Source organism: Pipra filicauda, unplaced genomic scaffold, assembly GCF_003945595.2.
Source record: "Pipra filicauda isolate LSUMZ 115617 unplaced genomic scaffold, ASM394559v2 scaffold467_size714961_pilon, whole genome shotgun sequence".
In the NCBI taxonomy this organism is placed as follows: Eukaryota; Metazoa; Chordata; class Aves; order Passeriformes; family Pipridae; genus Pipra; species Pipra filicauda.
In genome coordinates this window covers 134,602-146,927 of record NW_024104606.1, presented here as the reverse complement: position 1 = coordinate 146,927, position 12,326 = coordinate 134,602, and the positions used below count along the sequence as shown (strand labels likewise).

At 52.1% G+C, this 12,326-nt stretch overlaps 1 protein-coding gene across 12 annotated transcripts in view; it reads left to right on the top strand.

The window, feature by feature from the left end:
* Positions 1-12,326, top strand: part of PIP5K1C (phosphatidylinositol-4-phosphate 5-kinase type 1 gamma) — a 49,020-nt gene that overhangs the window by 28,817 nt on the left and 7,877 nt on the right. For 7 of the 12 annotated variants that reach the window (XM_027742175.2, XM_027742173.2, XM_027742180.2 and 4 more), the window contains 10 exons: positions 1,789-1,941; positions 4,465-4,764; positions 5,279-5,484; positions 6,623-6,706; positions 7,157-7,205; positions 8,174-8,258; positions 8,951-9,112; positions 9,272-9,313; positions 10,031-10,172; positions 10,444-10,476. In XM_027742175.2, the coding sequence (XP_027597976.1) occupies positions 1,789-1,941; positions 4,465-4,764; positions 5,279-5,484; positions 6,623-6,706; positions 7,157-7,205; positions 8,174-8,258; positions 8,951-9,112; positions 9,272-9,313; positions 10,031-10,172; positions 10,444-10,476 (1,256 nt within the window). The remainder of the gene's footprint in view (positions 1-1,788; positions 1,942-4,464; positions 4,765-5,278; positions 5,485-6,622; positions 6,707-7,156; positions 7,206-8,173; positions 8,259-8,950; positions 9,113-9,271; positions 9,314-10,030; positions 10,173-10,443; positions 10,477-12,326) is intronic. The other 5 variants (XM_027742178.2, XM_027742176.2, XM_027742168.2 and 2 more) reach the window with 2 other exon arrangements.

The following is a 12,326-nucleotide window of genomic DNA, read 5'->3' as shown; positions in this document are numbered from 1 at the left end:
ACCATGAGGGTGGGGAGGCCCTGGCACAGGTTGCCCAGAGAAGCTGTGGCTGCCCCATCCCTGGAAGTGTCCAAGGACAGGCTGGATGGGGTTGGAGCAACCTGGGCTAGTGGAAGGTGTCGCTGTCTGTGGCAGGGGGGTGGGACTGGGTGGGCTTTAAGGTCCCTCCCAACCCAACCCATTGCCTGATTCTCAGTCTGGGTTTGCTGAGTGGCAGCTGCTGGAGGGAAGCAGTGACCTGCACGCAGTGTGAGCTGCGTAAACCCTGCAATGGGCTTCCCTCTCTGGTCCTTGTGGTAACAATAACTCACTGTGTTTACAAGCCAAAGGAGTTGTGTTCTGCTGGGTGCGACCCTGTAATGTCCCCTGGGGCTCTGAGGACAAAGATGGGAATTTTTCCTTGTGTACTCACTTGAGAGCTATGTGAATGTAGTTATTTTAATCATCTTACAAAGACGGAATAAAACACAGCTTGTTCTTGTGCTCTGAAAGCTCCTCAGAGCTGGAAAGGCTGGTTTTCAAATACCTTGGAGTACAAGCTTGGAGTGCACTGGGGTTGAATTTGGGCCCTTGCCTATATGTGACGTCCTGTTCTGTGTGAACTGGGGAAGGAAACGCATCCATGAGTGCACACCCTCCCCTTTTGGAACAGCCCTTTCTGTCTGACTTCACCTGTAGACAGGGGTGGTTGTAGCTGAACACCTGCCAGTGAAACAAACCTGTGCCAGTGCCTGGTGTGAGGGTAGTGGTGATTCCCACCTGTGCCAGCCAAGTTCAGGACTTGGGAGGGCAAGGAGCCTGCCTTGCCTCAGTTGCAAAGGTCACAGCTCTGATTTGTTGTTTCTGCTTCCCCTGATTGTCTCTTGCCTGCCACAGCGGCAAATGCCTTTAATTATGCATGAGATGATTAACTTGATCAAGTCTTGGATCGTTAGTCTGTGCAGGGCTGAAAGCTGTTTTCAGTACATAATGATGAACATTTAATTTATTGCTCTGATCAGCTCCTTTCTCCCCCCACCTCCCTCTCCCCACCTCACCTCTGGCTGGGCAGCTCTGTGATCCTGCCCTGAACCCCCCTGACCCCCACAGATACCTGGGTGGGCACTGAGCTGCAAAGTCCATCTACTTGTGCTTTCTCTTTTTTTTTTCCCCTGCTCCTGGGCATGTCCTCGTTTGAGGACCTTCTGTTTGCATCCTGATGGCTAGAAATGTCCTCCCAGCTCAGCTCCCTTGCACAGAGCTGATCCCCCTTGGCTGCACACCTCGGCTAAGACTTTTCACGTGTTTCCAGCACATGAGGGGGTGAGGTGTGACTGTAAAAATCCTCTGGAACAGGGGAGCACACGGCCAGGGGAGGCTGCTGAGAACAGCCAGTGCGTGGTGTTCCCTCCAGCACAGTGAGATGTGGTTCCCTGAGCAGATTGTCTGGTCTCCTAAAATCCCGTGTCCGTCTGCGCGTGCGGTGATGTGCTGGAAGAGCCTGACTGTGATACGTGCACACAGGCACAATGGGAGCAGATAAGATGTCATTAGGAAGGCTGGATGTTCCTGAAAGCACATGATTAGCTGGAGTCTGAGCAGTTGGGATGCTCTGAACTGTAATCTTGGTCTCTAATTGTAAGTTGTCCATCAGCTCGGCTGCTCAGACCTAACCTGTAATGAAAATAGTTCTCACTTGAGCTTTGCTACCCCTTGATCTCCCAGGGAGACAACATGCAGGGGAAGGCCCTTGAGGGTGTAGAACTCAATCTGCAATAAAACTTCACCTTTTTTTGTTTTCCTCCCCAGTATTCGTTGTGTAACGAGCCTCTGATCGAGCTGTCCAACCCCGGGGCCAGCGGCTCCCTCTTCTACGTCACCAGCGACGATGAATTCATCATAAAAACTGTGATGCACAAGGAAGCTGAATTCCTACAGAAGCTCCTTCCTGGCTACTACATGGTGTGTATCACCCAGCACCTCAGACCTGGCTTGAGTTTGTCCTGGCAGCTTTTCTGTCCAGAGCATCTCACAGGGCATGTCCTTCCCCTGAGTGTCTTGTGGCCTGTCCCCATGCCAGGGACAGAGTTAACAGCATGTCACAAAGCCAGTCCCAGAAGCACAAATTCTGCTGATTATTTGTAAACGTGAGGCAGATAATTGTGGCATGGCTTGGAGGCATGTTCTGGCCTCAAAATGGCTTCCCAGATGTGTGTTTCTGGGCGTCCTTTTCCCAGCACTGGTTTGTTCCTCTTCACTTGGCACTGCGTATCTGTCCCAGCCTGGATTTGGGGATGGCTGTTGAATCATAGAACTGGTAGGGTTGGAAAAGACCTTTAAGATCATCAAGTCCAACCATCAGCCCAGCACCACCACCATGTTCACCACTAAACCATGTCCCCAAGTGCCACATTCACACGTTTTTTAACCCTTTCAGGGATGGTGACTCTGCCACCAAGCCTGTTCCAATGCTTGACAACCCTTTCTGTGAAGAATTTCCCCCAACATCCAAGCTAAACCTTCCCTGGCACAACTTGAAGCCGTTTCCTCTTGTCCTGTCCCTCGTTCCCTGGGAGCAGAGCTCGACCCCCACCTGGCTCCACCCTCCTGTCAGGGAGTTAGAGAAAGTGAGAAAGTCCCCCTGAGCCTCTTTTCTCCAGGCAATAACCACCTTGATTTTGTGGGGAAACCACTGCTGGCCCTGGATCTCCCCCATTCCTTCTGTTTGGCAGTTACTCTGAAGGCAGCTGCTGGTTGTCCTGGCTCCCAGTGGCTGCAGTTCCAAGCTGAAGGGCCCCATAGTACAGCCAGCACTGCACATCAGTCCTGCAGAGAGCTGCTGCCTAAACCTCAGGCCTGGCAAAGCAAGATACTGAGACCCAGAGACTTGCATTGGGTGACAGTAAATTGGACCCAAACCCTCTGTTTTGGTGTAGAAATCAGGAGCTGTCTACCTGCATAACTGTGCTGGAGGCTCCAGCTTTATGAATGAGGGCTCTGAAGTTCAGTTAGAACCACCTAAGGATTTGTTTGTTGTGGAGATGTCGAGGAGAAGCATGGGAAGCAATGCTGCTGCTCCATCTGTGTGCCTGGTGCCGTGGGTTTATGTGATCCTACACTGGCTTTGTGAGAATCCTTTTCTCACTCAGTATTTCCTGAGGAAAATTTACCCAAGGGAGAGAGGTTATGGGGTGTCTGTGTCTAAAAGACAGCCAGGCCAGGAAGAAATTCCTCCCTGTGAGGGTGGGGAGGCCCTGGCACAGGTTACCCAGAGCAGCTGTGGCTGCCCCATCCCTGGAAGTGTCCAAGGCCAGTTGGACAGGGTTTGGGGCAACCTGGGACAGTGGGAGGTGTCCCTGCCCACGGCAGAGACTGGGACTGGATGGGCTTTAAGGTACCTCCCAACCCAAACCAATCTGGGATTCTGTGAATCAGGCACTTGCTTTTGCAGGTGACACTCACATTCCTGGGGCTTGAACTGGCAGTGGAGTTGCACTGTTAATTCTGCAGTCTCCCTGGCAGACAGTCAGTGAATTAAACTGAACTTACCTGTCTGATGCAGAGTTCTGAGCTACCTGTTGTAGAATTACACTGTCTGTGGGTTCTGTGGTGCTACCCCTGATTGCTGTGCTGTTCCTGGGGAACCATCCACATCGAAGGAATCAGGGAAAGGAAGCAGAGTGCTTTCATCCTGAGTTACTTTAAAGCTGTTTGCATTTGGTTTACCTGCCTCTGTTGCTTTTGGCCCTCTCAAAGAGGGCTCACTGATGTGCCCAGGTAGGTGAGATGACAAGAGAATGAAATGTTAATGCAGTCACGCTTTTGCCATCTGTCAGAACCTGTCAGGTCTGTCCTTCCTGCTGTAGTGTGCAGAGATGTTCTGTTTCCTTCCCAAACGTGCCCAAAGCTGAACAAGCAAATCCTGCCTGTCATGTCATTCCTAATCATACTGCTGCCTAAAAAAGGATGCTAGCAAAGCAGGATATCCGTGCTCTCTGGCTGACTGCTTTATAAAGCAACTCTGCAACAGGAGGAGAACATTTATGTTGTTTTGCTTAAAAAAATAATCCTGTCCCTGGTTTATTCTGGGCCAGAGAACAGCTCTTGATTCTGACACTCGTGAAGAGATCAAGAGAGCTGTTATTTTTAAACCTGAAGCTCCCACTTATTGTGTTTATTTCTCTCCCTGTTTGGTTTCCCTTTTTTAGCTGGTGTTCTTGGGGAAAGCAGGGAATTTCCGGACTTGGTGATTTGCCCAGAGAGCGCTGAGCATCTCAGTCCCTGTATTTTCAGGTCCTAAAGCCACTTGAAATGCAGGAGTTTGTCAAATGTGTACACTGAGCCCCTGTAAAGTTCAGAAAATCTCTAGGCAAAGAGCCCCAAGTCCAGCTGTTCCAAGACCCGTCGACGTGCTTTGTGGTGAGCAGAGCAGGAATTTTCTGCCCAACTGACCTTCCTCTGCGCTTTTTTCCACCCCTGCTGCAGAATCTGAACCAGAACCCCCGGACTCTGCTGCCCAAGTTTTACGGACTGTACTGTGTTCAGTCCGGGGGCAAAAACATCCGCGTGGTCGTGATGAACAACATCCTGCCTCGGGTGGTGAAAATGCACCTGAAATTCGACCTCAAAGGCTCGACCTACAAACGCCGGGCATCCAAGAAGGAAAAAGAAAAGTCCAGCCCTACGTACAAGGATCTGGACTTCATCCAAGACATGCCCGAGGGCCTGATGTTGGATGCAGACACCTTCAGTGCTTTGGTGAAGACGTTGCAGCGAGACTGTCTGGTAAGGAAGGGGCAGCTTGGGGAGCAGGGTAAGGGAGCCCTGTGGCTCTCAAGCATGAGGAAGAGCAGTGATTGAGAACCTTGCTAATCTGCTAACCCCAGAACAGGATCAATCCCTTCTCCTGCCCTTCTCCCTGAAAGCCAAGCCATGGAGTTGGATCTCATGGCAGCCTCTGTGGGCCAAGGCTGTGTTCCCTTGCCTGGTGCATCACACTTTGGCAGCCTGCTCCACTTGTAGCTGCTCTGCTGGAACTAAATACTCTTTCCCAATCAGTGTGCAGCAGATACAAATGTTGTTTGCAAGTCTTCAGCCCTTTGGGGTAATTGTGGGATGGCCAAACTCTGTGCAGTCAAGCCCAGAGGTGACTGTTGGCTCAGAAACTTTCAGGCTCTGGCAAAGGAGTTGTTGGTGGGAATGTGGACGGGCTGTTCCATGCTTTGGGATCTGTGCTGTATCTGAACTGCTGGTTTGATATAGTTTATTCTTTGTTCTTAAACTCAACACTAACCCATAGGTATTGGAAAGTTTTAAAATCATGGACTACAGCCTCCTGCTTGGGGTTCATAACATAGACCAGCAGGAGCGGGAGCAGCTGGCCGAGGGAGCCCACAGCACGTCGGATGAGAAGCGGCCCGTGGGGCAGAAGGCCCTGTACTCCACAGCCATGGAGTCCATCCAGGGAGGGGCTGCCCGGGGGGAGGCCATAGACACCGACGACACGTAGGTGAAACCTCGGCTCACTCGTGCTGCTGGGAGGGGAGGGGGGCAGGCTGGAGTGGGAAATCCCTAATGAGGCCCACAGGAGCTGGTCCAAGGAGCAGCTCTCCTGGGGTTATGGAAGTGCTGCCAATGGGAAAGGGGGAAGCTGGGCTGGGAGATAGTTCTGTAAGGTTCTGGCTTCACAGCAGTTTCTCTGCTTAGGCCAGGCTGTAGGTTCTCAGCTTGTGTAACAGCCTCTAAACGTCCACCTGTGATTTGGGAGGAGACACAAGCTCAGTTCTAGCTCAGGGCCCAAATACTGGAGCCGAAGTAGGGATCAGCCTGTCCCCAGGAGCTTGGAGTTTGTTCTCCATCACTGCCATCTTTGGAATCCCAGGCAGTTCCCTGAGGCCATCCCAGCGGGGTCAGCAGACAGCAGTGTAGCCAAGTGCTGGAGTCACTGCTGGAGCTGGGGGGATTGCCCCAAACCTGTCCTGTGCTGTGCCCCATCGGGGGCTCTGTGCCTGTATCCCAGGCTCTGTGGACCAGGCTTGCTAAGGAATGGTGGAGTTTGCTGTTTGTTGCTGTCTGAAACCAGCTGCTCTGGGTTTGAAGGAGGATCTGTCCTGGTGGAGCCAAGATAATACTGTGGCATTTCCAGTCTTTCATGCAGCATCATTACTTGCAGTGGCCTGCCTGGTGCCCACGTGCTTTGGTTGTGTGTTGGTGCTGGTGGTTGCTGCACCTTTGGCAGGATGATATCTGTGTGGATGGGACTGGAAATACCCTCGTCCTTAAGGGTTTGCTGCCCTAGTGGCAGACAGCTCTCACTGACCTGATAAATGACCTGATAAATAACCTGATCCCCAGAATAAAGTAGCACAGAAAAAACTCCGTGGTGCTTTGTGGCCCAGGCAGGGCTGTGCCACACGACAGTGGTGACAGTGGTGTTTGGCCACGCAGGCAGTGACCCCAGGACACTTGGGGTCAGGCCGGGTCAGCTCCCGTGGCTGTGCACGAAGTGACCCCGCAGGTTTTGGGTTGTGTCTGACACCACACCAGAGCCCCTTGTGGGGGTGCTGTGGCCCTTCCCCAGGGCTGGGGTGTTACAGGAGCTCTGGTTGAAGTTGTACCCACTGAAGTTGTGCTTTGCCTGCAGGATGGGAGGGATCCCAGCAGTGAACGGCAAAGGAGAGCGTCTCCTGCTGCACGTAGGAATCATAGATATCCTGCAGTCATACAGGTGGGTAACCTGGCAGGCATCTGTCCTTTCAGGGTGGTAACATCTCTTTCAATACTGAATGACAGCAGTGAGGTTTTCCTCTCCTGGAGTCAGTGAGGAGGAGTAGACAGGCTGCCCCAAGCTGTCCTTAGAACAGCTGGGGACACTCAACCATTTGTCCAGGATGACGAGTTGCTCTTAAAGAAGTTTCCCATCTCAGTATGGGAAGCATATCTCCAGGGGTGGAAGGCTATTGTCTGCACCTCTTCCAGCCCAGCTCCTCCTTCCCTGTAGTGTTCCCCGACAGTCCTGGCCTGACTCTGGAGGTGCTGGAGGAAAGCTCAGTCCTGGTGACAGAGGAATCGTTGGCAGCTCAGGGGTCTTCCCTGTTGGGGTATGAAAGGTGACAGTACAGAGTACATGCCTGAATCTGCCTCTTTCTTTTTCTCTCCACTTCTCCCCTGGAATTAGGTTCATCAAGAAACTAGAACACACCTGGAAGGCCCTTGTCCATGATGGGGTGAGTGCCTGTGCAGAGGCAGGAGCTGGCCAGGCCTCGGCAGGATTACCTGGTGCCATTACCTGGCTATTTATAGTGCCTGACCTGGCACAGCTACAGCTGATGAAAGGAGCAGTTCTTGCCTCTCATGCCTGCACAGCGGGGTGGTGCCACTTATTCCCAGTCAGGTTTCCTTGCTCACTCCACCTCCTCACATGCTGAGCTGTCGTGCTCCCAGCTTTCCTCCCCTGCTCCCATCTGTCACTCTCCTCCTCGCTGTGACACCAGGAGTGCACAGGTGTGTGTGTTCCTGGGGGTGTGGAGGAGCCCTGTGCTGTTCCTTTGGTGACAGGCTGTTTCCACTTCAACAAGCTCTCTGCCAATAAATCCCTTCCCATGTTTCCCTGCTGCCTCTCTCCTGCAGCAGCCAGGTGTGTGTTTCTGAAAGAACAGCCTTGGATGTGGAAACTGTTTTTTCAGCATTGCATCTCCTGGCTTCCCTAAATAATGTGGCAAAGGAAACACGGAGATGCCAAGTCATGGGAGCACATTCAAACATGAGAAGCAGAGAGAGCTTCTGTTTTACTCTTTTAAACAAAAATATTTCAAATGTACGAGACCCTTGGCTGAATTTGGGTGTCTGTGTTGCACACAAAGGTATCCAGGTGTGCTTGGAATGGCAGCCAGCAAAGCCAGAAGAAATACCATGTGTACAATCAGGCCAATATTTTTTAAAAATCCAGGAAGTTTACAAAGGAATAAAATCACCAAAATCCATTATAAAATCACAGCAAGAATATAATTAAATGCAATCAGAGGCAACACTTCAGGGTTATTTATAGCATTAATCAGAGCATTTCAGTTAAGCCTTTCCATTTTAGGGCTCTGTCAGTGCTAAATGTTGGAATAAAAAGACTGCGTTGGTTGTTGCAGAAATTCTGCCTTGAGGGATCATTTTAAAATTAAACAGTTGTTTCTTGCTGTTGTAGGACACGGTGTCAGTACACAGACCCAGCTTTTATGCAGAGAGATTCTTCAAATTCATGACCAACACGGTGTTCCGAAAGAATTCCTGTAAGTACCGAGTCCGGGAGCTGCTGTGAGGCTTTACCTTGGCCTTGCTGCTGCAGCCCTTGTGGGGAGTCTGGGCTGGAGCCTGAGCAGGGTTTTCCAGTGTGATAGAGCTGAGAGAGCTGGGGGTGTTCAGCCCAGAGAAGAGAAGGCTCTGGGGAGACCTGAGAGCCCCTTCCAGGGCCTAAAGGAGGCTTAGAAAAAGGGAGGAGAGGGAAGTTTTTATACAGGCAAGGGGCAGTGGTTTCCCGCTGCCAGAGGGCAGGGTTAGATGGGGTATTGGGAAGAAATTCTTCCCAGGGAGGGTGGTGAGGCCTGGCACAGGTTGCCCAGAGAAGCTGTGGCTGCCCTGTCTCTGGAAGTGTCCAAGGCCAGGTTGGAGGGGCTTGGAGATGGGTCTAGTGGGAGGTGTCCCTGCCCATGGCAGGGGGTGGGACTGGATGGGCTTTAAGGTCTCTTCCAACCCAGCCCATTCCATGATTCCATGATAGATAGCAAAGCTGGGAACTGCAGAGCCCTCAGGCTGTCACAGCTTGCCTTGGTCTGCTTGGGCTCTTCCCCAGGAGCTGTCCCTGTGCCTGACCCCATGTGTGTGTGTGAGGGCAGACCCTCATCCTGTGAAGGGAAAGGTGCCTTTGGAGTGACAGCAGCTGTTTGGTGGTGGTTCCATCTTCTCCCTCCCTCCTCTCCCCCAGCTCTGAAGTCCTCCCCCTCGAAGAAAGGGCGCAGTGCCTTGCTGGCTGTGAGGGCGGCCGGTCCCACCGCGGCGTTCTCGGCCAGCCAGCTCACCTCCGAGCAGGACGACACTCAGTATGACCTGAGGGCAGCCAGGAGCTACCCCACGCTGGATGATGAAGGTGATGGTCCCGCTCGGGCTCCTGGCTCTGTGCTCACCCTCTCTTTCCCAGCAGTTCCTTAGGATCCTCCCCTGTTCTCCGCAAGTCCCCCACTGTGCTCTGACCGCAGGGCTTTCCTCATGGATAGCTCTTCATTGCATGTCTTGCTGTGCTTTGCAGGTGCTCCACCTGACCAGGACAGGGGAGAAAGTAAGAGTGCAGGTACTTGATGCGACACCTCTGCATCAAAGGAGACCAAATCCCTTCCTTGTAGCACTGTGTGGGTGTGCAGTAAAAACGGTCGCTTGCATCACTGCTGCAGGGCAGCTGCTGCCATGGGCACCACCAGCCATAGTCCAAAAGCCATCAGAAAGTTGCATTTTCCACCCTTTAAAATAGAAAAAAAAAAGTGGGAGGGAGATGACTGGGAACTGCAGGACTCCAATGACAGTGTTTGGGCAGTTATAAGGGGCAACATCATGCCACTGAAAAACAGAGGAATGGCCTGGTTCTGTACTGCCTTTCTGTCACTTCCATCTTGACTGGATTTACAGCTGAGTGCTGGAGGATGGGTGTTGGATTGCTCCCTGTGCAAGGCACAGAGCACTCAGTTCATCTCTTAATTCACTTGGATATTCATCCTTGGTGATCCAAGCCTCTAATCCAGCTTTGGTCACCAGTGAGGTGTCTTCATTGGCATTGTTTCCTGCTTGTCGTGCTGGAAGTGGTGCTCTCTCCAGAGGATGCCTTGGGAGAGGCTGTTTGAGTTCATGGACCAGTTAAACTTCCTGCCTGTCTGTGGTTTGAGTTCCCAGTCCCAGTGTGGGTGTGCAGGTTGATGGTGGAACAGCCTCACACAGGGCTGGTGTAGGTGAGGTGTTGGTGTCTGACCTACTCATCTCTTCTTCCTGCCTCTCTCCTGCCCTCACCCTGGGCCAGCAGGCAGGCCAGACCTGCTGCCCTGCACTCCTCCTTCCTTCGAAGAAGCTACCACAGCCTCCATAGCCACGACACTGTCGTCCACATCCCTCTCTGTTCCCGAGCGATCCCCTTCGGAGACCTCTGAGCAGCCCAGGTACAGGTGAGGACACTCATCCCCTGCCCCCCCTGGAGTCGAGTGGCTGCTGTTCCTCTCCATGCTCTGCATCCCGGCAGCCTGCCCTGTGCTCTGGAATGCTAATGACCGATTTTAATTAAATCTCTCCTGGGAGCAAGCAGACACAGCTTTGATGGGATGTCAGCTGTTAAGTAGAACATCTCCCTCATGGGGTGGGAAGGTAGATTTGGGGACAGTGCAGGATTTCTGGCTTAAATTGCTCCTCAAACTCTTCTCTTCTGCTTTCTTTCTGCAGGAGGCGCACACACTCCTCAGGGCAGGATGGCAGGTGAGAAAAGGGTCTCATCTCTTTTTGTCTCATTTTCTCTCTGCTGCACAGAGACCTCAGGTTTATTGCTGTGCAAAGATCTCCTGGAGGGCTGAGTGGGAATTTTGGCATGGTCCTCTGCAGGATACTGAGCTGCTTCTGCAATCACACGATCCCCGTTTCTTACACAGAATTTTCCTTACAAGCAGATCCCTGAGTGGTTTGCAAATACCACCATTATTTGATGGGAAGGGGAAACAACAGAGTTGTCCAGATTCACCCACCCAGCCAGCACCAGAGTCAAGAAAGGTCTTTTATGTCCCCTGTGAGTAAGCAAACCCCAATAGCAGGAACATCCCTCCTCTGAGCATCTGCCTGTGGCCTGGACGAGGTGGGTGTGAGTTTGGGAAGGGGCATTGTGAGGCACTGAGCACCCTCAGTCCCCACAGAATTAGCTTCCAGTGTTTTCAGAAACTGTGAGGTTTGAGGTACTTTCAGGGACTGTGAGGTTTGAGGTACTTTCAGGGACTGTGAGGTTTTTCCCCTCCTGTGGTGGCTCAGAGCCAAGGGCAAGGGAGGACAGAAATCCTCTGCTGCAGAGGGATGTCTGATTTACAGGCTCATATTGTGGAATTACTGTGCATGGTTTTACACCAGTAAAAATGACCCCATTACCCATGTCAGCAAGATCTGCACGAGGACCCTGCATGTGCTGCTGGCTCTGCCCTGGCTTTCCAGGACATTGTGTAGGTGTTGTAGGGTTTGAAATGACATCAGAGACTCGGTCCTGGGATGTGCCATAGCCAGAGGAGCTGCCAGACAGGCTGATGTCCTCTCTCCCTGCAATCAGTGTTTGGTGCTTCAGAGGAAGGGAAGGATTTTAGAAGACAAGAGTTTGCACCATGTTACAGACATCTGCCCTTGTTCCTAGCTTTGAGTGGTTTGTTGAGTTTAGACCACATACACTGGGAAAAAATCCCTTTCTGTGGTATTTCTTAATGAAAATACCTCTGGATGCTGCATGCTACTGAATCTTGGTAAATTCCTGCCCCTAGAGGGCAGGGACCTGTGACACATCTCACCTCCTGCAGAATCCCTTGTTGGAAATTGCTGAAAATTGGAGACTTAAACCCAGGCCCCAGTGGTGGGACCTGTGTGGCAAATGCAGGGACTTCACCCAAAATACTCACCAGTACCTCATGGAGGGAGGGACCTGCTGTAGGGAGTGGCTGCTCATCCAGAAACAGGTCAGGTGAATCAGAGTGACTGTCCTGGGATTGTTCAAGGAGCTCAGTGTGTTGGTCAGAGTAGATCCACCTGTCACAGATTTGCCAGAACTCCACCCACCCCCCACAGCCGTGCTGGTTTTTGCCTGTTTTCTCCCTTTCTGGTGCTGGTGCCTCGTGTGCCCTTCCTGGGGGTGCAGGGACCTGTGTAGAGCACTCTGGGATCCCTTGGTGAAAGCCAGTGCAAGCACAAAGTTATTAAAGCAAGAATTTACATTCCTGAGCCGAGATGGAAAAAAACTTATGCAATTTGCTCTAGAATGTGTCACACCTCTGGTTATTCTGGTCTGCTGTGGAATTCACTCTGGGTTTGAAGTCCAGCCCTGTGAGGAAGAGAGGAGTGAGTTCCCTGGCATGGAGCTGGACAGAAGTGCTGCCCACAGGCTCTGGCTCCAGCCAGACCCAGCCCAGAGCAGGGCAGTGCTGTCAGTGAACCCGGAGCTCAGCCCTTCCCCAGCACTGTGCCCTCAGCTTGGCAGGCTCCTGCTCCTCCTTCCCATGGGGACAATGGAGCCAGCCCTGCTGGCACGAGAAATTACTTTAATAGCATGAGATATTAAAGTGGATACTGTCAGAAACAGCTCC